Source organism: Lasioglossum baleicum, chromosome 16 (genome assembly GCF_051020765.1).
Source record: "Lasioglossum baleicum chromosome 16, iyLasBale1, whole genome shotgun sequence".
In the NCBI taxonomy this organism is placed as follows: Eukaryota; Metazoa; Arthropoda; class Insecta; order Hymenoptera; family Halictidae; genus Lasioglossum; species Lasioglossum baleicum.
Genome location: NC_134944.1, coordinates 6,969,644 through 6,995,704, shown reverse-complemented (window position 1 = coordinate 6,995,704; position 26,061 = coordinate 6,969,644). Strand labels below are relative to the sequence as shown.

At 44.7% G+C, this 26,061-nt stretch overlaps 1 protein-coding gene across 1 annotated transcript in view; it reads left to right on the top strand.

The window, feature by feature from the left end:
* Positions 1 to 26,061, top strand: part of LOC143217358 (uncharacterized) — a 72,525-nt gene that overhangs the window by 15,916 nt on the left and 30,548 nt on the right. The window contains exons 4-5 of the mRNA XM_076441545.1: positions 9,917 to 10,072; positions 10,918 to 11,034. Coding sequence (XP_076297660.1) covers positions 9,917 to 10,072; positions 10,918 to 11,034 — 273 coding nt within the window. The remainder of the gene's footprint in view (positions 1 to 9,916; positions 10,073 to 10,917; positions 11,035 to 26,061) is intronic.

Genomic DNA, 26,061 nt, shown 5'->3' with positions numbered 1-26,061 from the left:
AGTTTTCCCCCTCTCTGATAACCAGATTAACACGTGACCAGTCTACGGTCTTATGGAATGGAATAGTGGAAGGGGAGAAGGCGGAGTTTTAGTCGATTCTCTGGCGACCCTGAGTAGAACTACAATTTTCACGCGATTAAATCAACAAATCTGCCGCGAACGATGTCGTGTTTGGGCTAGTTTCGATCAGAAAACCGTCGCGGACATTTTGGCGAAGGTTTCACAAACAAGTTAGAACAGTTTAGAACATTCAAATTCAATGTTTCTTGTACGTCAATAATAATATCGCCGCATAAGAAAGAGATTTTCGCCAGCTCCGGTGCAAGGAGCGCAGAAACAGAGCATGAGGCCCGCGTGTCTAGCTTCGCGTTACACAATCGGCCGGCCGCGTGCACGTGCGCGTGCTATTCCGAGCCTGACCTAGGAGATATGCTACGTGTTTGACGCGTTTCGGATGCTCGAGAAAAATGAAACGCAAAACGAGTGTGAGATAAGCGATGCTTGAACAGTCTCGCGAATATCAGTCGTTTTGGATTCGGTATTCCACGTGATTGGATCAGCATTGTCCTACCGAATTTCTCTTTCTTGCATCAGGATATTGTCTTCCTAACGCATATACATAGAACTCGGTATTGTTCGAGGTTCAACGGCTCTGTTTACCCGACGCGACGATCCGGCGCGTCGTTGACCAAGTTGTGCTCACGTGGTCGGTCGCGCAGTACTGTCTCGAGCATCGAAAGTTCGAACTGTCGCTCTCGACGAGTCGCGTAATCGTGTCAGCGTATTATCGTGAAATGCTGCTAGCTAGACGAAACTTGATATTTCCTCGATTGAGCAACCCCGGCAGCTGTCATGCACCAGATACGCCGCGCCGGTACGGTAGCACGCGAACGAGAGAAAACAGTGGACTGGAGAGAAAGAGAACGCATAGAGCTCCCGGTGGCTAGGTCTTGCTCGCGAGCCTCTTCCTTTCATTTCCGTTCGGCGGAAGCGGCCGGAAAGAGAAAGAACCAAGAGAGAAAGAGAAAAAGTCTTCTTTCCACGGTTCGTTTCCATCTGATAGCAGGACGACCGAACGAACCCGCTATCTCGTCATAAGCAGACTGCGGAAGTTTGTGCAATTTGCAATTTTTCCGGACGATTTTTAACCCCGTGTCACACTTTGACGAGTCAGACTCGTGATGAAGGTTTCCAACAAAGTCTGACAAATATGAATGTCACGCGTTTCATTTTCGATGAAATAAAATTTGATTCGTTTCTTATCAATATTTGCGAATCACCTAACGTTTGCCATCTCAAATATCTTTGTCGTTTTCAAAGATACGTCAAATTTCTGAAGGACAAAGTTGAATGGTAAAATGGGGCTCGTACGGTATCAACAAATTTTTTGTCTTTACGTAATTTTTTATAGAGATATGAAGGTCACCTTCAGTTTTTTAAATGGAATGTCCTATTTTCTATACCATAGATCGATAGAGTGCCAAATTCTGAGTATAAAAGTGTTGACCTTCATATGCCCTAAACCTAATGCTTAACGAGATAATATCCGAAGAAGAAAGAAAATTGTTTCGATAATATCTCGTTAACTATTAGATTTAGGACATATGGAGGTCAATACATTTTTACTCAGAATTCGATAGTCTATCGATTTATGATACAGAAAGTAGGTATTTCCATTTTAAAAAATCAAGGTGACCTTGAAATGTCCTCTATGCGTCCACCAACGCAGAAAATGTTTATGTCACAAAATGCCCCCCTCTGTACCGTGCAAATTTTGTTCATAACATTTTTCCATATTATTACAAATAACGGAGATATTCAAGGTGGACATAGTTATTGCCCTACCCTGTTTACAAAACTTACCCCTCTGCGGCATTTTTGTGCATAAAGACTAGTTCTAATCACTGTAACTGTTGAAGAAAAGGCACGGCAAGGGGTTAAGAAGGGGAGTAGCCTTTGTAGATCTGGAATATATCAAAATTTCACTAAATTCTGTTGAGGGATGTGTTCTGGAATTTTTAGAAAATTTTGCTGAAGCCATAAATGCATAAAGATCCACAGTCTAGTCGTAAGTTACCGAGCATCTACAGCCCTTGTGATTTATAGACGACATACAGCGGAACCATCACTTAAACCACCCCTCATTTGGCCCACACTACACGATAACAACCGTACAATGATTAATAATAAGATTGTCTCGAGTTAATAAGCGATTTCAGAAATATATGCTCGCCGACTTACGATCTCTGCACCGTACGCGACCCACGAACTTGTTCGCGCCTACATACCCTTATCGATCGCCGCTGTGTTTCTAGAGCGGGAAACGCGGCGTGCACTTGGTTTCCTGGAAAGAGGGTATTTTTACACGCGCATTACACTCGTTGTACCACTTTGCTCGCTGCGCGATAACGATCTTCGCCGAAACGATTCGGAACCTCCAACTCGGCCAAGGAAATCTGTCGCCACCTCACGTCTACGGTATTCGCGATTTTTCTCTGCGAACGGGGAAAGAGCTGTCGCCGTGTAATTTTTTGCATTCGATCAGATACTATTCACGGCTTGCTTTCAAATTTTTTTCGTGCAGAGATTTTGAAAATTGTCGGAAATACGTGGCTTTGAAGTCGGCCAAGGAAAATCTGTCGCCACCCTATGTCTGGGAGACTTGCGATTTTTCTCTGCGAACGGCGATAAAGCTATCAGCGTGTAATTTTTCTTATTCGATTCGACAACGTTTGCGCTTGCTTTGAGAATTTTTTCGCTCGAAGATTTTGAAAATTGCCGGAAATATGTGATTTCGAAGTCGGTTTCGTTTTTAGCCCACAATAATATCAGCTCTTGAACTTTGTGAAGTCTCAGATTTTTTTCCGTTGAGGTAAAAGAAGCTATCGACATGCAATTTCTTGCATTCTATTCGACAACGTTTGCGCTTGCTTTGAGAATTTTTTCGCTCGAAGATTTTGAAAATTGCCGGAAATATGTGATTTCGAAGTCGGTTCCGTTTTTGACCCACGAAAATATCACCACTTGAATTTTGCGAAGTCTCAGATTTTTTCCCGCCGAGACGGGAGCAGCTATCGACATGCAATTTCTTGCATTCGATTCGACATAATTCGCGCTTGCTTCGAGAATTTTTTCGCACAAAGATTTCGAAAATTGTCGGAAATACGTGGCTTCGAAGGCAGAGGGATTTTTCGTTTCGTCAACTAGCTGTAGAGAAACATTTGGGAACATTGGTATCTCCGGTGGGAACGAACGAGTGTACCGTTCGCCGGTGAGTTTGCACAGGTGAGAGAACCGCGTACCGGTCACTCGTTGCCGCGGCTAACTGTAGTCGCGTCTGTCTTGCGCTTCGCTCATACCTAACTGTCCCAGACGGACGATTTCATTTGTCTGGCTCGAGAGATCGAATCCAGACAACGGAGACAGGGAAAGACGAACATCCCTCTATCTCTCTCTCGGCTGGGATCTTGCAAAATCTCGAGACGGCAGGTGCGCGAGCCACTTGCGAGTCTTCTCGCGGTGAACACCTGTCCCTCTCCTCTTGGTCCCGTGATCTTTTATTTTCTCGCGAGTCCGGCCAGGTTGCAGAAGCGATAGCAAGAATTCTCTACTAGCAAGAACCCCGTGGAAAATCCCACGTAGGCTGAAGTTCGTTTGCTGAAAAATTACTCGTCTCATATCCGTATTTATTGGTATAAATTTATAAATTGACTAAAAATTATGTGAGATTACAACAACCATTTAAAAATGAACATTTTATGAATTTGATTTTCGATCGAAAAAATTACTAATTTTCTTTTGTGAACTCTGACGGATTTTTTTTAACATTTCTAAAAAGTTTTCGTTCTTTAAATGAGGAGCATTCTTTTGCATACCTCAAATTTCGATTTACAGTTCGTCATTTATGAAATAAGTAAATCTTAATGGCCTAATGAAAATTGTCGAGGTTCAGTTCCAAATAATTCCGCATTTTTTCAAATTGGAATACTTTTAGTATCCTTCTCCTTGTATAATGCCGCAAATTTTCTAATTATTTTTAAAAATTATATCGTTTAATTGTTTAATTAATTTTAAAAAATGTCACAGACACACTTCCGTGGATGTTGATGTTCAAAAGCATTTAAAAAGCAACATTCCACGGATACGTTTATTTTCAAGTGAATCGGTCCAGTACGTTTCCGTAATTATGCCGTTTCGTCGTGACGTAGGCGCGCTCTCGACGCTATAAAAATCAAACTTGCGACGCAGACTGTATGCAGGTGAAACAGTGATCTCGATCGATGATCCAGACTTGTGATTTTCGTACGAGGCGATAGAGAGAGTCGGACCTCACCTTGGCAGCCTTGACCGTGTGATTTAACGACGACGATGCACGCGCGCAACACGATGCACAAGCCCGCGCGTGCATCGCGTGCACTCTCTCGCAGGCCGCTTGCAATTAAAACGCCATTCCGAGGTCGTAAAAACGCCGGTCGTTTTCTTTTCCTCGGCTTTTCCCGCGGCGAAATTTTCGAAAAACCATCCGCGATAAAAGCGGTCGCGCTACACCCCTTTTTGCATATAATAAATGCATCGAGGCAACCATCGCATGAGAGATCCTAGGGTAACAGTTTCTGTTTTCTACTTCTAATCAGCAATCACAATCATTTTATGACGTCACAGTTGAAATAAATACGTGAAGGGGATCAATAGACCACGGATTTTATTAAAAAATTGGTGTATCGAGCGCAAATAAAGGATTTAAGGATTTGTTTTCAACTCTGTGCAGTCGTCAAGAGAATAATTCATTATAATTTTTCATCATTTTTACTTCGTATAAAAATGTGCAGTCTACAGATCAATTATTTACATACAGGGTGGTTCGGTAAAAATTAGCACTTGAAAATGTCTATTTTTTTTTTTGGAGATGTTGACAAAATTTATTGACAAAATTCAGATCTTATTTTAGTAATAATAGCTTTCATGCTTCACTTTTTTAAAGAGAATCATTTTTTTATCAATCAGCTGATGCAATACGACACATTCCACAGAAAAAAGTATTTTTAATCATTCATTATTGAAATAATAATTTCAGAAGAAGATGTTACGCTATATTGATTCTAAAGATTTGTTAAATTGTGAACGATATTGCTGTCGCTTTTAAACAAAGCGTTGAAGAATTCTCAACTGTTGATCTTTCATTTTTAAAATACAATTAAAAAACATCCGGCAGGTAAAATGCTATTAACAATGTTCCTCGTTCTACATTGGACAGTTCGTGACTTGCGTGGTCGCGGTAAGACAATAACAACCTCGGAGGATTCTCTGCATATATCGCTGTTAAAACGAGCTTACGAGCGTAGACAAAGGATCTTCGCGAACGACCTACGTCGCCGGTCAAAGTGTTAAACACGGCTTTGCAGCGTGAGGCGGTCGAGGGAGAAAGAGACAGGGAGATGGGGAGATGGAGAAAGAAAAGACGAGTTGTTTCCGCATGAATCATCGCGCGCGACGGTTAGGAGGGGCGCGAGGGACAAGAGGGACGCGATCGAGTCGGTTTATTAATTAATACGAGGCACGAGTCATCTGTTTGCCTCCGCTAATTAAAGCTGGCGCGGCGGCGGCGGCGGTTGTCGCTCGAATTCCATCGACGCGAGGCTTTGCCGAATCTCTTCCCGCGCGAGAGATCGATACAGCTTCGAGATCGATACAGCTTCGAGATCCTCCTTCTCTCTGTTGATCTCGCACCGAAACGAAAGCAACGCGAGTAGAATGCTGTTAATGGCACGGTTCTCGAAAGGCTGGTCTCGGACGCGGAGGAAACGAAGGCTATCCGCTCGCGGGAACGGAATCGATCACGGAACGCTCCGCCGCGATTATCCGCACGAAACCGCTCGATCCAGCGTCCTTGTTCCCGTCCCGTTTCGACAATTTTGCCTCGTCCTTCTCGCTCGAGCGTCTCTTGTCGGAGATCTTCGCCTCGGCCTCCGACAACCATCGAACAGACATAATAGATATTTTTTTCTGGAAACGTTGATGGAGCTCTCGTTTCGACGAGCAGCTTATTGGAAAGTACGTTTGTTGTATTATCTGTACGATTTTTTTCATTAGAAAATCTCAAAAATTGCCCGAGTTACGGCCTTTCTCACTGACGCTTGCTATGGTGTCGCCGGATTCAGACTTGCTCCCCACTCTACGCTTCTGAGCCACTTCCCACTCTGCGCATTTGTTCGTTTGAGCCACTCTCCCCACTCTTCACGCTTAGATCGTCTGAGCCACTCCCCACTTTCCCCACTCCTCACTGTCTCCACTCCCCACTTTCTTCAATCCCCTCTCTACGCTTTTGATAGTTTGAGCCTCCCCACTCTTCCTACTTCTCATTGTTTCCACTCCCCTCTCTACGCTTCTAATCGTCTGAGCTACTCCCCACTTTCCCCATTCCTCACTGTCTCCACTCCCCACTTTCTTCAATCCCCTCTCTACGCTTTTGATAATTTGAGCCTCCCCACTCTTCCAACATTTCATTGTTTCCACTCCCATCTCTATACGTCACGTGACTAATTCTGTACTGGCAGAGAGGGGACACGTTTTCCCCTTCAGTTGAAGTCAATTCCCCTGATCTGGCGACTCTGGGTTCCTCTAGAATCTAGAAGATGGGGATGCATCTGGCGTCTAGATGCTCGGAATGCACTCGGAGTGCATTCAGCATATAAAATTGCATAACACACGTATGCTCTACACTTTTCGAATTGTCCGAATTTCCGGACTCGCACTCTACATTCGATTGAACCGCGACCAGCCCGATCCAGCAGGTGATTCAAGCCTCGGGAATTCGGATTCGCAGCTGCACCTGCGAGAGGTCGTCCTTCGAAGAGCTCGTCCTCGAGCCGCGAATTTCTTGGTATTCCGATATCGTGCGATAGGCGAGCGTAGATTTTTCATCGGTGTCCGCCGACGCATATCAAACCCGGGATAAATCATTGTCGATCGACGCTGTGCACCGTGGATTCCGATGTTCAGCATTCTCGAAGAAACCGTCGATCGTAGCCGAACGTACGTCTCAGTCTTCCGAGCATCGAAATCGATCGTGATTGACAGGATTTTTATGCGAAATAAGGATTCTCTGCGAGACAATTCTCTGATAGCAATAAACTATTATAAGATCCGAAGATTTTTTAAATATTTTCAAAGTTTGCTGTTTCCTCAGTCTGATTAACACTGAATCTACCGAGCACTAAAACCGATTAAAATGTTTCAGCTTATAAAAATAACAAGGTTCTCTTTATACAGACATTTGCATTGTTTAAACAACATGTGCTCGGATAAAAATATTCACCGAATCAGTTTCCATGGAAACCACTTCGTAATTTCAATAATTGCGAACTGAAAAATATAAAATTGTTCATTTGACCGGCAGTGTTAAAATAACAAACATTGAATTCATTTCGATAGTATTCACGGGTCAGGAATGACCCTGTGTGCTCATCTGGATTGATATGGAACTGCAAACAAGTGATCCGATTGAATGCTTCCCCGAAGCGGTGTGAACAATCCTGTTCCCTTCGTTTCGCGACGGTCGAGCGTGTCCCTCTCGCGCGCTCTCTCTCTCTCCTCTCTTTGTTTCTGCTCAGTATCGGTCGCGATACCGCGATATCCAAGACGAACCGACGAGCGGACGTCTCGTCTGGCCGGCCAGAACGAAAATAACCGGATATTTACATAATATAATGCGCGTTCTCGGCGACTCGACACTCTCTCGCCGTTTCCAGACGAAAAAGAAAGGCTTGTGTCGCAGCTGCGAAACACCAGCCGGCTTTGTCTTAACAGTGATCGAACCAAGAAATCGATGGATTTTGGCGCGACGATTGCATAAACGATTACAGGAAAGTCTGCTTCAAGGAGGTCAAACATAATTCGGTTTACGATATATGTTTCATTAACTGAAATCTCTGTTTGACGCGACGCAAGTATGACGATCACTACCGCCGCATAATCCGATGATAACGTGTTCGCCGATTGTTTGCTCACGACTGTGACGATCGCATCTCGGAATTACTAACCGATGGAGCGAGTGACGCGAGCTCTCGCTCCTTATTCTTGTTACCGTTGACCCGTCGACAGTGCGGCGAACGATGATAACGCGTTCCTTTCGCGAGCGAATCGATTATTAATGCGTTGGGCAGAGGAGAATCCCTCTACGAGCCCCGACGAGCAGCCGAGGGCCATCTGGCCACGCCCTCTCCGCTCGCGCCACGCCTACTTCTCCCTCGCGGTGGCCCGCGAAGCGCAATTTTATTCTTTCAACACTAGCTTTACGGGAATGTAATTTAATATTTAATATTTGAAAATTCTCTTCCTGCAAAATAATAATTTTCTTGACCAATTGCAAGGGACACGAACCAAATACAGAATACTGTTTAATCGTTTTAATGCTAAATAGGAATTTTCTGCATCATTTGCAAGGGATAGAAAGCAGATAGAAAATTGCTTCTCTCTTTAACCATTTTAATAAATTGAAAATATAATCGTCGTGCTCTTAAAAATCTTGCAATCTCTACTTTGAATTTCATCTACAATTCTATCATGAGAAAGTTGTTCGCCGATTTTGTTGTAGCTTTATTCTAGAGACAGTGGAGCGAAGACAGGTCCCTCACGGAGAACCACTGATCGCTCTGTGTAATCCGAGTGTTTCGCGGTTTCCTCCTCGTACGTGGTTGTCCGATTCGCATAAGTCTCCCGGCCGTTATCGCCGGCGAACGGTTCTCCGTTGGTTTTTCGATGTGCTCGTAGCCGAGAAAGGCGATCCGTGCGAAACGCGGACGCTCTTTTCTTTAGAAACGAGAGGAAGAAGAGCCCGCGAGCGTTTTCACCCGGAAAATTGTCGAGCTGTTCTCTCGCGGCGTTGAAAACGGAGCTTTCCAACGTTGGACGCTCATCTTCTCGAACAACAGAAACGTTTCCTGAAAGAGGAAAGGGAGAGAGGGGCGGAGCTGCACGTCGAACAATAAAAAGAACAATAAAAAGAACAAACGTTCCGTTCGGAGAAGAAGTTTTCCCAACCGTCGATCCGCGGTTTACGAGCGACTCGGAGCGAATCGAAGCCGACGCGAAAGCGGTCAACAGTCCCGATGCTGTTTCGCAACTTGACACCACAGTAATGCTCCGATGTACGCGAAAAATTCTCGCCACCGAAATGTCACTCGTGTCTCGCGCAGACACACGCTGTTCCTCGATCTCTTGCCGCGAGTAAACGGGATACGCTTAGGCGAGGCAATGCTGAACGAACCTTTATTTTTCTATGAAACCTTCACTGGCATATTCTTTGCGTTTTCCTGTTTAAAATGATACCAAACACGATACCATTCCGATAATTTTTACTCGCTCATTAATAGAACCTCAATTATCCGAACTGATGGGCAAAGACAATGCTGAACGAACCTTTATTTTTCTATGGAACCTTCACTGGCACATACGTTGCGTTTTCCTGTTTAAAATGATACCAAACACGATACCATTCCGATTATTTTTACTCGCTTATTAATAAAACCTCAATTATCCGAACTGATACGCATAGGCAACGCTGAACGAACCTTTATTTTTCTATGAAACCTTCACTGGCACATTCGTTGCGATTTTCTGTTTAAAATGATACCAAACACGATACCATTCCGATCATTTTTATTCGTTTAATCCACGATATAGTGGAACCTCGGTTATCCGAACTGATAGGCAATCGTGGATTAAACGAGCAAATGTGCTCCGAATGATGCGGTGTTTGGACTCATTTTGATCGGAGAAATGTCGCGAACATGTTGGTAAAGGTTTCGTGATTATTATTAATCTTAAAATGGCCACTATCATTTAGAAGAAAAAGTTGATGTATGAAATGAATATGATTCGCTTGACAACCGGATGAATTGACTTGACATTGTTTCAGCAAGAAGAGGTAAAAGCCGAGGAGACCAAGCAAGAGCCTGCTGGAGAGTCGCCCGCGGAATCGGCGGAGGCCACGACACCCACAGATGCCACCACCCCCGCCAGTCCGAACGCTGTCACCTCCCCAGACAGCAAGGAGACCAAAAAGAAGGAAAAGGTGAGGGAGTTCAACCCTCGTTCAACCCTTATCCGACGATGGTCATCTTCTTATTTTCTTCGGATTATATACATACATGTATTCGGAATTCTCTCTTGAAAAGAGATTTTCTGAAAGTTGCATGTGAATTGTCCATTCGACTTGAAGTAATTAAGTCTTTAAGTAAATATCACATGTGGACATTTACGACCTAGTAGAAGCATTGTTTATCTAGTAGTTTATTATGATTAGGCTGGAAACCCGTTTTTATCTGGCCAAAATTATTTTAGCGTTATTTCGAGGTTTAAGCATATTACAGTAGGGCATTTTAAATCTGTATTAACATCGAAAAAATCGAGGTGAAAAATATATTTCTCAAGTACAAAAGTGTAATGATTGAACAGATTCAAACCAGTGAAAATATTTAAAGTATTTGAAGCTGTTACATCATTTTTGATTTATTAAAAACAGTAAGAGAAGGAGTAAATGTCAATGGAGCTACCGTGTCTTGCACAATTAATGTAAAAATGTCAAATTATAATAAGTTAGAATAATTAATCTCGCTTTGGATTTCTGAAGTTTGCCTCCGCACACGTAGTTGACCAAAACCGGTGATATTTTGGATTCTGAAGCCCCGAAGTGCTATCGGAAGACGTAGAAAAATTGGTTGGCAATTTGCAAGTTGAAAAATAGAATTTTGGCCATGAAGAACGGGTTTCCAGTGTGGGTCGCACGGAGACAAGTGAGACGCGCGACCTGTTGACTGGTGAATCGCGGGTGTAACGCCCTTAGGAGAGTAAGACGCGAGTAGTAGCTCGTAACGAGAGTCCTTACGATCATTATCGATGCCGTTTCCTCGTTCATAGATGAAGAAAAAGTGGTCCTTCAGGTCGATCAGCTTCAGCAAGAAGGACAAGAATAAGCCGGCTCGCGACGAAGCGGCCAAGAATGGAGACGTCACCAAGGAGGAAACTCTCGCAGAGGTGAGTCAGGAGTGTCTTACCTTATCGGGAGCCGTGTCGCACCCTGAAGAAAACCGACGATATCCCGTTAATTGCACGGTCGTCGTTTCCTCTTTTTCGGCGGATTCTCCCCGGAAAGACGATCACAACGTATGCTCTATTCCCCAGACACTCGAGCGACTTCGGTGTCGTTCTAGTCTCCTCGACACGGTCCGTTTTTAATTACGGAACCGTCTCGTTGATTAATCGTCGACATCGGGCACACCCGGGTCAGAAAAAGCTCCCCGCGACCACGATTATCTGCGGGCAACACGCCGATCGCGCGTGCAAGCTTTTATCTCTCGCACTGGTCCGGAACTGACATTCGCAGCTCGTTAGCTGGAGAATCGGTGCTCGAATATTTACTACTGCTTTCGCGGAAGTAACAACTAGTCTGCGGATCTGTACGCGTCTATGGACATTTTCAAAAAATGCTGGAGCATCAAGTCGCACAGAATTTAGTGCTGTTTTTTTATTTATTTTGGATCTACAATGAATGTTATTACTAGACAGCGGATCTTTATGCGTTTGTAGGATAATTGAGTAGATGAAGTTCGAAACTGTTGGGTAATTTAAAAAATTGAAGATGTCAATATATGATTTGTCTTATATTAAAATCATTAAGGGAAGAAATAAGTCTATGGACATTTTAAGAAATGCTGGAGCATCAAGCCGCACAGAATTTAGTGCTGTTTTTTATTTATTTTGGATCTACAATAAATGTTATTACTAGACAGCGGATCTTTATGCGTTTGTAGGATAATTGAGTAGATGAAGTTCGAAACTGTTGGGTAATTTAAAAAATTGAAGATGTCAATATATGATTTGTCTTATATTAAAATCATTAAGGGAAGAAATAAGTCTATGGACATTTTCAAAAAATGCTGGAGCATCAAGTCGCACAGAATTTAGTGCTGTTTTTTATTTATTTTGGATCTACAATAAATGTTATTACTAGACAGCGGATCTTTATGCGTTTGTAGGATAATTGAGTAGATGAAGTTCGAAACTGTTGGGTAATTTTAAAAATTGAAGATGTCAATATATGATTTGTCTTATATTAAAATCATTAAGGGAAGAAATTAGTCTATGGACATTTAAAAAAATGCTGGAGCATCAAGTCGCACAGAATTTAGTGCTGTTTTTTATTTATTTTGGATCTACAATAAATGTTATTACTAGACAGCGGATCTTTATGCGTTTGTAGGATAATTGAGTAGATGAAGTTCGAAACTGTTGGAAAATTTAAAAAAATTGAAAATGTCAATATATGATTTGTCTTATATTAAAATCATTAAGGGAAGAGAAATAACATTCTATTTATTTTCTATTTCTTCCAATCGATCTAGACAATTTTTATTTTGCATCAAGATCCGCAATGTCCAGTTACAATTACCAATGAAAATTTTATTTGATACCACTTTCGTCGAATTTGTCGACCGAAATTGAAAATTGTACGAACATTCGCGGTCTAGTACTGAAATTAAAGAGAAATAACTGATACTATAATACTATTCTATATAGAAGATACTATAATATATCGTAGACAATTTTGTTAAGGGTTCCCCAAACACTGAACAGTCAAGTTTCAATCTGGAAGCACGAAGCACACAGAAATGGACCGTCCAACTGTTGCTTCGAGCAGCGTCCCGTTGATTCATCGCGTGACCCGCGAGGGGTCGATTCACCCTTGCACTACGGACTCTCGGGTAGCGGAATTTTACTTCGTTCCGACGAGTCGGACGGTTTTTTCGTCCGGTACATTGACAACGATAAGGATCGACGGGCTATTTCGGTCTGGAGTGCATTCTCCGGTTCTTTGTCTCCGATTTTTCCGCGAGAAATCCGAAGTCCGTTTCGCCTAGGCTTTGCACACACATGTGTACTATTTCTAGAACATAGAACTTATTTCTTTCAATCCAAAATACTTGAAATTGTACGATCTTTATTCCCTTTATCAGAATTTTACTTCGCTGCGTCCCGTCGTACGATTTATTCGGGTGTAGACCTCAGTCTGGCATTTTTTAGAAGGAATTAGGTTTGCCTAGGCTTTGTACACCTGGGTACTATTCCTGCAACATATAAAAACATTGTACGAGCTTTATTTACTTTGTCAGAATTTTACTTTTTCTTTTTTTTTTTTGACAGGGACCTGTGGTTTTATAATTCTCACATTTATCAGCATTGTTGCTCTCAACACTTTTCAGCTCATAGTAATTTTTTATCTTGTAGGTTAGATTCAGCTGTAGCTACCTTGATTGTTATTTAACAAGGAAGTGTTCCAATAACTTGTTGAGGCTTATGAACTATAATATTAGCTTCATCTTGAGGGTACTTTGCCAGAATTTTAGTGTAGGCTTATTGTCTGGAATAATTTTAGGGGAAATTAAGTTTGCCTAGGCCTTGCTCACATGTGTACCATTCCTGGAACATAGAACTTATTTTTGCCAAGCTAAAATACCCAAAGTTGTATAAGCTTTTCTTAAGCATCGGAATCAGAGTCGTCAGATGAGGGAGCACGAATTGAGGGGAAATAGTTACCCCCTCTGCCAATACTGGATTAGTCACGTGACCGGGCGGAAGCGTGGGGGAAAAGCATCGTAGAAGGGGAAGGTAGAGTGGGGACACAAGTATTAAATACGAAGTTTGTCCATTTCCGAAACGTTTCTACTGAAATACAAGAAAGAGACTCTTTCCCATTCTTCCCGACAATACAACGCGTCGAGTGGAACAGACTAGCACCATCGAGGAATAATGGAAGTCGTCCAAGAGGGCGACGAAGGCAGCCGTGTAGCGTGATTTGTGCTCTCCTCGATCCGAGGTATGGCAATCTGCCTATAGCAGTATAATCGAGAACGGCCGCGCGATAACCGTCACGGATCGAGAGCCGCGCGCCGGTGTTTAATTGGCCTCGAGACGTCCAATAAATTCTCCACGGCCTCCGCTGATTATCAGAGATTTATTCGAGAAAAATGATAAGCGAACACCGGAGCGAGGACTAACTCAATTACAACGTTCAGCTGCTTCCTAGTTTTCAATTTTTCCCGTCTCGCTTCTGTCGATCGTTCTTCTCGTTGATCTAGGTATTGAAAATTGTTTGTCTCGAATCATTTCTCCGTGCAACTTTTATCAAAATATTCGTCGCACTTCCCTGATTAAAATGACACCAAACACGACACACTTCGAAGACTTGCTTGCTTGAACCTCGATTATCCGAACCAGTGTTGTACACGGACTCTGTTTCCATTTACACGTCCGCAATCTTGCAGTCTAGTTTCGAAATAGTCGAATTCATTTTATAAGCTAATGTTTTAAGTCATAGTATCGCAGCCATAATATTCACAGGTCCATCTTCTTCCTCCTGCTAAATTATTTCACTATTTTATAGAAGAGGTACGTCGCATTCGATAAAACATTTTAACAACGAAGATTGGCAACGAAACAAATAATGGTCTTATTTGGGAAAAACCGAAAAAAGGGCTATTGGTTCGGATAATCGAGGTCCCACGGAACAAGCCAACGTGTTCCGAATTGTACCGTGTCTGGACTCGTGTGAATCGCAAAGATGTCGCGTACATGTTGGCGTTAATTTAATAAGCTTCTGTTGCATACAGTCATAGAATTGCTGCCGTAGTATTCAGAGGTCCATCTTCTTCCTCCTGCTAAATTGTTTGACTATTTTATACAGGAGGTGCGTCGCATTCGATAAAACATTTTAACAACGAAGATAGGCAACTAAACAAATAATGGTCTGGTTTAGGAAAAACCGAAATAAACAAGGGCTATTGGTTCGGATAATCGAGGTCCCACGGGAAAAGCCAACGTGTTCCGAATTGCACCGTGTTTGGACTCGTTTGAATCGCAAAGATGTCGCGTACATGTTGGCGTTAATTTAATAAGCTTCTGTTGCACACAGTCATAGAATTGCTGCCATAGTATTCAGAGGTACATCTTCTTCCTCCTGCTAAATTGTTTGACTATTTTATACAGGAGGTGCGTCGCATTCGATAAAACATTTTAACAACGAAGATAGGCAACGAAACAAATTGTGATCTGGTTTGGAAAAACAAAGGCGTTTGTTCTGATAATGGAGGTCCCACGGAACAAGCCAACGTGCTCCGAATTGTACCGTGTTTGGACTCGTTTGAATCACAAAGATTTGGCGTACATGTTGGCGTTAATTTAATAAGCTTCTGTTGCATACAGTCATAGAATTTCTGCCATAGTATTCAGAGGTCCATCTTCTTCCTCCTGCTAAATTGTTTGACTATTTTATACAGGAGGTGCGTCGCATTCGATGAAACATTTTAACAACGAAGATTGGCAACGAAACAAATTGTGATCTGGTTAGGAAAAACAAAGGCGTTGGTTCGGATAATCGAGGTCCACGGAACAAGCCAACGTGTTCCGAATTGCACCGTGTTTGGCCTCGTTTTAATCGGAAAGATGTGTACATGTTGGCGTGACAGAGTCCGGTTTCTTTTCGGTGGCAGCTCGTACAAGTAGCATAGCCGGGCTGGGTCGGGCCGCCACTCTTTCTCGTTCCTGCGGCTGTCGAGCTTCGCTCCGCGTGTAGGCGATCTCGGGACTAATCCTCCTCGTTTCTTCGCCACCTTCTTCATCTTCCTCCTCGTCTCTGTTCGTCGCGTTCTGCTGGCCGCAGACTCCCTTTCTTTTTTAGCGAGCTCACCGCGCGACTACAGCCTCTTCTCGGAGAGTGGGAAGAGAGCAGTGACTCATCCTTCTGGTTCGTCGTACCTCGCGAGTTTCGTGATAGGCCGCCATGGAAAACCGGCTTCGACTCACTGAATTATCCTGTTGTATTCCGTTAACTAGTCCTTTATTACTCCGGGCCCGGGAGGAGCCCGATGCTGCGCACAGTGCGCCAGAATCGCAGAAAGCTGGACAGTGTCCAAGTCCCTGTTGATTATTAACGGACAGAGCTTTCTTGAACACCCTCGATCATCTGGGAAGACCGATCCAAAGTGGGAAACGCCCTTGGGAATCGTAATACATTTATTTAATACAATAAATATACACTTTCTTCTTGTAGGAGGTTATGCTAGGGTTAAGAAAGAGCGATTATTGCAATCTAGACAATTTAGAACAGACAGAGCTTTCTTGAACTCCCTAGATCATCTGGGAGACCGATCCAAAGTCGGAAACGCCCTTGGAAATCGTATAATACATTTATTTAATACAATAAATATACAGTTTCTTCCTCATTCCTCGCACAATTTCCTAGAGGAAGAAAGTGTATATCTATTGCGTTAAATAAACGTATTACGATTTCCAAGGGCGTTTGCAATTTTCCACCGGTTTTCCCAGAAGATCGAGGGTGTCTCTGTTCAACTTGAAAAGCTTCTGCAATCTAAGAATTTACACGATTTCCTTGAAACACTTGAAAATCGCTAATGAATGAACTCCATTGTTTCAGAGTTCTGTCTTTCGATGAGGTAGAGTGCTTCACGGGTGTACAAATGAGAAAACAATACTGAAGACTTATTTTCTTCAGACTTTAATTACGTTGAACAGCAAAAACGTTCGAAGAAATCGACCTTTTTCCGACTTATATGAAAGCCCTACTGTCCGTCGATCGGGATCGATTTTCCCGGGGCCAGGCGGCGGCTCCGTGGGGCAAAACCGCCCACGAGTGGGGCCACAATGGCGGCGACTTTCACTTTCTGCCTTCGAGCAGAGCCGACATTCCGAATCATTAAGGAGAGCCCGAGCATCGGTGCTCGCAACAACAGCGAGATGCGATTGTGTTATGCGCCCGGTGTTATGACACCGACAAGAGGAATGACTTATTGCTCTCCAGCTCGTTATCCAGCGCTCTTCGCACGGGCTCCTCTCTCCTCCATTCTGTCTCCCTCTTTCTCGGCTCCTCCGAGTTCCGTTAAAACGACCGAGATCGTTGAACGCGCTTTATCGTGGCTCGCTCGCCTATCGCCACGTGTTCCATATCTAGCAAAAAATTGAACACTCGGGAAAAATGAGTTAATCAGTCGAAGCAATCAGCGGGAGTAAAAATAATTTCAACCGTGAAGTACTTGTGAGTAATGTTTCTGTGAGAGGAAGTGGGCAATTAGAAGGTCTCGTGTCGGCGTTCCCACCGGTCGCGAGCATCGACTCGATTTCCTACGGGAAATGAGACGTATCTGGCCGAGAAATCGGCACCCGGCATACTACTCGATACACACACAGCACTCGACGCTTCTGCCAGGGCTCATTGTGCCAACTGGCGAACGCGGTTCAATAGCCCAAACTTCCCGGATACACTTACCTAGAACGCGCCGTGGTATCCATTGGAACAAGACGGTCAGGACTGACACTGTACAGTATTTTATCGATATAAGTCCCCAACACGGATCTGCCCAGAGTCATTTATACGCCAGGGATACTATTCTTCGAGTTTTGCCGAACGTAGAGAATGACAGCCGAGCTCGGGAGCCCTCGGTCGCCGAGAACTGTAAACATAACCAATCCGATGACAAACTTCTTCATTTTTCATTATTTTTTTATGGTGTACATAATGTAATTTCCCCCACATCCGTAAAAAAAGTGTAGGATTTACGTATTTACCAGAAAAAAAGAAGTCGTGAAAACACATTCGAAAAGCTCACATAAATAAATGGTCCTTTAAAATCGAGCATGATCGTTGTTTCTCGTAACATTTTCACATCGGAAACAAATTGAACAAATTCTTCCCAAGAAAGTTTAATGGTCTCGGGGGTGGATCCTCAAGAGGACGCAATTATGACTGCCATTGTATTACGAAAATTAATCGTGTTTAGGCAGGGTGATAATATAGTCCTCTAAAATCGAGCTTATTTGTTATTTCTCGTAACATTTTCACATCGGCAGGACACAAATTGAACAAGTTGTGACAAATTGAATATCGAAGAAGAAAATTCAACGGTCCCGGGGGTGGATCCTCAGCGGAACGCAATTAGGACTGGCATTGTATTATGAAAATAAATCGTGTTTAGCCAGGGTGATAATATAGTCCTCTAAAATCTAGCTTAATCGTCGTTTCTCGTAACATTTTCACATCGGCAGGAAACAAATTGAACAAGTTGTGACAAATTGAATATTGAAGAAGATAATTCAACGGTCCCGGGGGTGGATCCTCAGCGGAACGCAATTAGCACTGCCATTGTATTGCGAAAATAAATCGCGTTCACATCGGCACGAAACAAATTGAACAAATTCCTCCGAAGAAAATTTAATGGTCCTGGGGGTGGATTCTCAACAGAACGCAACCGGGCGATGCAAGGGTTGGTTTTCACGCGCGGATTCACTCCGTTACCGTGGAATCGAGAGAAATCCTCCCCATCGACGGGAACGAAGACTCTTTGTCGACGGACCAGACGCGGAGGACAATCGAGAGAGAAACGAGAGGAGAGCCTTCCCTCCCGTTTCCGACTCGTATTCCCGGTTTCGCACCTACGCGAATGTCACATTGTTTCCGAGCATCCACCCTCGCGGTCGGAGTAGCCCGTGGATGGGGTGTGGTCGCGAGTTCTTTGTCCCCTTTCACTCGGCTCACCGTGAAACTCATCCAGCAGGACGTTCTCGAGCGAGAGGACGGCTTATTTCATGCTCCCTGGATCGCGGATTAACTCCGAGGATCGATCTCGAAACTTCCTCGTACACGCTAATGTGTCAATTATTTTCTATTATTTTTTATCAAGCTCTCACCGACGCATTCGCGACAATTTTCCGGTTAAGATGAGTCCAAACACGCTACAATTCCGGTGACATTTGATAGAACCTCGATTATCCGAACGGTCGCCCGATTGGTTCTACTGAAGTCGACGGATGAGGGGAGAAGTTTACGCGTCACGTGACCGTGCTGCGGCGGAGGCGTGGGGGAAGCAGGGGAATCAAGCCTTAATCCATTGGTTCTTAACCGGTGTTCTGCTAAATATATTTTCTGAAATATATTTAGGCTGCTCTCTACTTTACCGGACTCAAAATTTCTTCCTTTCTCTTACGAATTATGATGTATTTCGTATGTAATCTAGTAGATTTGTACCAGCCGCGGATGCAGATCGAAGTTTCGAAGCTCTAGGATCAATAGTTGAGGAGATATGGTCGCTTAAAGTTGAACATATTTACAGTTTGTCGTGACGCCCTTACCTGTCAAAAATGCTCAACTTCAAGCGATCATAACTCCTCAACTATTGATTCTGGAGGACCGACACTTCGATCTGCATCCGCGCCGGGTACAAATCTACTGGATTACATACCAAATACATCATAATTCGTAGGTGAAAGGTACTAATTTTGAGTCCGGTAAAGTAAAGTTTACCCTATATTTATTTCCAGATTGAATTCCACTGGTGTGAGATTCTGCTTGGGTCGTTCCCATCAGGAAAATGAATATGTTGGTTAATATTTGACAAAAAATGTTCCGATAAACTTTTCGTGTGGAGGAAAAACCGGTGAGGACGATCGGCAGAGAACGGGGGAGGGGAACGAGCACGCAATCGCGCAGAACGATACGCAGAGTCCGCGGATGAATTTCATCGGGGCCATTAGGAATGAAATCGAAGCCACAGTAGAAACTACCGAGGCGCCTTCCGCGACGAAACAAACCGGTTTGCCAACCGGCTGGTCGTCCGGCCGATCTCTTGCCACTGTTGCGACGTATTTCTGCACATGCACGGCCGGCACACGGGTACCGTTGCATGCGCAAACCGCCGACGACTGCGACATATTTTAAGAGCACCGAGTCCGCCGTATCTCGTCACGTGTCACATAAATTTGTAGCATCCCGGCCGAGCCTCTGAACAAATCGTCCCCTCACTGTTTTCTTGTCCGATACCCGCCTCGAACCTGTTCGCGGACTATTTGCTATTAGGTCATCTCTCGAGTCGTGTCGTCGTTTTTCTCAATCTCGAGACGGCGTTACACTTTACATTCCTCGGTGCACATTATTGTTAAAAGTCTGCTTGAAATCGGCTCTACATTTTCTCGTCTCGTCCCGGTTCCTTTCTGCGGTAAAAACATGTTTCCTAGAGGGATTTTTGGCGACTCGAAAATATTTCCTATCGTTTGTGTCATTTTCTACCTAACGAGATAGGAAATGGTACCTTCCCGACGAATTTTTGTTAGGTTCAGGAGTCGATCCCTCTTTTTCACCACGCTTATATTAGCTTGCCGAGTTGTTGTTGTATGCGTCAAGTCTTCTAATCGAATTTTAAACCACTTCCCGATTAGCTAGAGACTTGAAACTTTAAACATAGCTCAAAACTGGACGACAATGCAATATTAAAAAACAAATTTCTAACAAAACTGTGCGTCTAGGAGAAAAAAGATTTTAATATTAACCGTCACACCTCGTCGCGCGACGCTCGGTAGTACGTGATCGCGTGCAGCGATCCCCACTCCGCGCGCCAGCGCTCCCTACTCCACTACGCGTTCCCACTCCGACTCATCCCCACTCCACTGACGAAACCACGCCTGTTCTTGGCACAACTAGGAGTCCACCCCTGTGAGGTAGTTCAGTAAGGTAGAAAATGCCACTAAGATGATAAAAAAAATTTTTTCGTTTCGCAAAAACTTCTGCTGGAACTTTTAAAAATTTTAACTGAATCCGATTTGACCGATTTTCGGAATTTTACCCGCCCTCCGTCGAACCGGGACGAGACTGAAAAATTCCGAGCCGGTCTTAAGCAGAGTTTGAACCGGCGACAAAGTTTCGTTCGGATTATCGAACAGCTTGACACGGACGAGCAACGCGTGCCAAAAAAGAATGGAGAACGCGACGGTTCGTGGCCGTGAAACGCGGGACAAAGGAGCTAGTGAAAGTCTTTCCCGCTCGTTGACTCGGTGGCTCGCCGACACCGCCTTCAACTAACACTCGTAGTTTTTCCCTTTGCGGCGAGGGGGTTGGGTCACGCGAGACCAACATTTCGATCTGCAACTGTCACGCTCGAGCCGCGTTAATTAATAACTATGGTCTCTTCTAAATGTCATTTCTAAGTCTTCGCGATCCCGTCGCGAACAAGCGACAAGTGTCCGTCCTCTGTTCTCTACGAAAGCGTGGATCGTGACAGGTGGAACTCGAATAAAAAGCACGAGGAGCGTTGGCCCCGCTCGCGCTCACGCCTCCCCGAGGTTCGACGACCGTCGTATAAATACTCTCGATGTCGTTAGTCAATCGATACCCGGATTTTCTGGCTCGATCGACGAACGAGAAACGACCGGTAGCCTAACTTCGACCTGCACCTAGGCTGATCCACCCCGTCTACCCTGAGATTCACTTCCCCGATCAAACTGTCGCGTGTACTGGGCGAGTCACTTAACTATACCACCTACATCCACTTGTGACTAGACTATGTAAAATTAAAATTTTCTTTCTTTTTTTAATTATTCTGAGAAGTTGAAAATGTGTATCGACGCTCCTGAATTCTGTTAGTTGTTCCTCCGTTTTAAATTGCACCGATTTTCTCGCAAATGCATCAGCACATTACCCTATAAGTAATGATTACTTTTTTCATGAAAAAGTATCAAATGCAAGGTAAATAAAGTGTTAAGGTTTGTAGGGTAAAGACGCGATAATGCTAAAGTTACGCAAAGCCCCGTAGCGTCGATAATTCCGCGAGGGGCGTGGCTTGCGCGCAGGAGGCGTGGCTCCGCCGCTCCCGAGGAGCCGGTGCAACGCCCAACGGGGCATACGGTGCGGCCACGCGGATTACATCGAAATGGAAAGCGAGTTTCCCGACCGAGTGTGACGCACGTAATCTTCTTATTTGTATTACGAGGCGGAGCGAACATTGTTCTTTGTCCTCGACGGAGGCGGAGGCCGTGAGAACGGGAGCAACGCGCTCTCGCGGCCCAGAGATTTTCGTTTGTCTCCGGCGATGTCGGCGTCGACTTCGGAACGCGGGAAAATAATCGATAGAGGCGTGCGTGAGCTTGCACGTGTCGGCCTCGCGAGTCTCGAGGGTCTCCCTCTCCTAACGAGTCGTGAAAGATGGAAAGTTAACGAGCCAGAGGGCCTCTCAACAATCGCCTTTCAGCCTTCGAGAAGAGAGCCTCGTCGTCTGTCGTCTTCGATTTAAATTCAGTTAAAGTCGCCGCCGCCGTCGAGAGACTCGTTCCAGGATAAAAGATCCGTTTGATTGTAACGAGGGGACACGCCCCCGCGATCACCTCTTGATCCTCTCGATCTCCACCGTCCTGTGGATCGCGATGCGTTAGAACCTGTCCGGAAACTCGCCGATCCTGGTATCTATGCAGCGATATTATCATGAATGTCGTTTCACCTCTTCTATCCCTTCTCCTGTCTCGCTGAGGAATTGAGGGGAACTGCTAAGTGAGACAGGAGAGGGGATAGAGCCACGCCTACTCGGGGCCAGACTTTCGCGAAAGCATTAGTGATCGAGCGACTGCGAATTTTGTCCTGTTTTTTCTGCGTTTCATCTTCGTTGACATACACGATAAGCCAGTAGGAATTGAGGGGAACTGCTATATCCCCTCTCGTGGCCTCGCACCATTCTATCGTTTGTGTCAACGAAGAAGAAACGCAGAAAAAAGCGAACAAAACTCGCAGATCACGAATGCTCTCGTGAAAGTCCGGCCCGAGGAGGCGTTACCCGAGTTATCGCCAGTAGGCGTGGCTCCGTGGCTCCCGGAGGAGCCAGTGCCCCAGGGGGCACTCCGTACCGGTCCCTCCGCCTCGCAGTTATCGACTCGCTGTTTTCCGACGTGATATCGGGTCAAAAGAGCTCCCTGGAGACGTTTCCGTTGTCTGGAGACGCTGTGCGAACGGAAAAGCCGGCCTCGGGCGGACCGTTTATCTTGTTTACCAGCCGCCTGTGTCAACCCGGAGCCCAGACTATTTCGTTCGATCGAGAACGGTCTATTTGACGCATAAATTGGATCGTCTCGAGCTGGCCAACGTCTGTCCGCGTGTGCTCTCGCGTTCAAAGACTCGATCTTTCTCTCCCTCTCGTCTGTTTCCTTGCTCCGACGTCTTGCCCCGTTCCCGGGGAAAACAATACGCAATTACAAGCTAATCAACCGGGCGGGCAAAGCTGTTGGCCACCGGCCAGAACTGTTGAACGTTTTCCTCTCTCGGACGTGTCCGGGAGGCTGTCCGGATTAAAACGGATTACTCGGAGGAGCCTCTGTCATCGATCCCGTCGGAATCGGTTCGGCGACCTTCCTCGCTGGACTCTGATCAGCACACAGTGTTCAGGCCGAAAAGTCGGGAGAAACTGTTTTAGCGTTATATGTGAAGTCAAGGTCGGAGAATATAACCGGTCGTTGAATTCATTTGAACGTCAGCTGTGACATTGTGAAATCGCGAATGCATTTTAACATTTGAAAAATCAAGATGTTTTTTTATTTTATGTCGGGAAAAAGATTCTCGAGAAACTGTGTATAACCACCTTTATAGGATGTGTCCTGTCTCGTGAGCATGACTATTATTTATTCAGTAAATTAGATCAGAAATGAAAGACCTATTTAATAATTAATAAGAACGTGTTCGATGAAATTGAAGATTTTTTTAAAATTCCATCTGTTTTATCGAAACGGGGGCCCATAGTGCAGCACGGTCGAAACAAAGTGTGCCGGTTGAAAGACCTCGGGGCCGCGGATCTCTCCACCTATTTATCACTTGACGTCATCGGGATGCCATTGTATTAAAAATACGAGCGACGAATACACGTCGTTTTCGTCTTCGTCGCGCCGTCCCCGACGCCGGTGGCGACGACCGGCCGCTTCCCTTTTCTTTATTTATAAATGCCGGTATCGGGGCTGACACACTTCGGATAAGCGTATTAACAAAAAAAAAAAAAAAGAAAGGCGAACACGAATCGCGCGAACCGCAGATAAAAATGACGAGGCTAAATATAAACCCGCGACACTCGACTGTCACGCGTTTATCAAAAACTCCGCGCGCACGGAAAATTATCGGCCTTCGCGAGCTGCCGAGATATCGCAACGCCTTTTTTTATCCCGCGACGGAGAGGACAATTCCACCGGACCGTGGCACACTGGGACATGCTGAAACTTTGCTCTTCCGTAGACGTTTCTCGATGTGTGGCCTCCAGATAGGGGCTCCGTTCGCGATTGCCAATTTTCGCGGTGGTATTCGTCGAGTTTATCCAGGTTCCTTGGTTCCAAAGCGGGTCCGAGCACTTCTGAGTACTTCCTGGCACTTCTAGATACCTTCGGGATATTTTGCTTCTCTTCAGCAATCGAAATCTGCTCGAGAATACTCGAACTTTCCAAGCTCCCTTGACTCCAAGGCGAGGCTGAGCACTTGAGAGTACTCTGAGCACTCTAAGCACTTCTAGATACCCTCAGGATTTTTTTTAGATCTCTTTAGCAATCGAAATCGACACGGAAATAATCGAACTTTCGAAGCTCCCTTGGTTCCAAAACCAACTGAGCACTTGGGAGTACTCTGAGCACTTGGAAGAACTCTGAGCACTTCTGACTGAGAACTTTTTGCTTCTCTTCAGCAATCGAAAACTCTGCACGGAAATACTCGAATTTTCCAAGCTCCCTTGACTCCAAGGCGAGGCTGAGCACTTGAGAGTACTCTGAGCACTCTAAGCACTTCTAGATACCTTCAGGATTTTTTTAGATCTCTTTAGCAATCGAAATCTACACGGAAATACTCCAACTTTCAAAGCTGCCTTGGTTCCAAAACGTGTCCGAGCACTTGAGTGTACTCGGAGCACTTGGAAGAACTCTGAGCACTTCTGTGCACCTCCTGACACTTCCATGACCACTTCGGAGTACTCTAAGCACTTCTATGTACCTGTACGCTCTTCTAGATATTTTCAAATAGTGCCAGCTACATTACAGGCACGCCTAGACACGCTTTAGACACTTCTAGGTATCTCTATGTACTTCTAGACAATTCTATGTTCTTCCGGCGTATTGGTTCGGTGGACGATTTCCCAATGAATTGGTAAAAGATAAGAAACAGGATATTAGTCGATGATAGGACGGTTACAGCAATCGTAGACCAGACTCCCTTCACACCCAGTCTTTTTATTAATTTGCACGAAAGAACCACTAAAGAATAGTAGAAGTAATTTTGCTCGGCTAGAATCGCATATTAAACCACTGTGAGCTGCTTCTCTCTCTCTCTCTCTCCCGCCCCCTTTGGATTTGGGCGTCGTCGTCGTCGTCGTCGTCGTCTAGTATCGAGCGTCCCGACGCCGGGACGCGCGGAGCTGTTGCCATGCCGACCGACGGGGCTACCAGGGCTTTTCGCATTCACCAGGCTAGCCACCGAGCGAAAGACTCGTGCGACTCGCGAGCAAGAACAAGAAACTCCTCTCAGCGAAAACGCGCAACAAATTACGCGAACCTCGGGACACGAGGCGACCTTCGAATTCCCCGTGAAATCAATCTACTCCCGGAACGTTTTCTTTAGGGGAGACTTGCCAAGACTTAACCCTCCGCAGACACGCCAGGTCGTTCATGCGAAAGTTTCACTTTCGAACCTTTGCGAAAGTAGACTTTTTTTCCAAATTTAGTCCGTGAAATTTGTATCCTTAATCGATAACAGTACTACAGTGGAGACTCGTATTTGTATCCTGGAATTTCGTCAAATTTCTCGAAAGCCGAAAACAGTGAAAAAACTCCAGTTTTTTGCAAATCAAATTTTTGAAAATATTGGAAGAATTCGGAAGAAAGTAAGCATTATACAATGTGCCCCAAAAATGTACTTCCTCGGCAGAGATGATTCCTGAGATCATTCGAAGTAACTTTTTCCTTTGCGAGTACGCTCTGCGCGGCTCTGTTACCGAGTTATTAACGAGAAACGCGAACCAATCAGAGCGTGGCTACTGCGGGCGGGTTCCGGCTCTGATTGGTCCGCGTGTTTTCGTTAATAACTCCTTGGAGAAGCCGCGGAGAAGATTTTCGCAAAGGAAAAAGTTATTTGAAATCATCTCGGGAATCATCCCTGCCAAGGAAGTATTATATATTTCTGGGACACCGTGTATAATTGTTCAGCAGGTCCGGGTT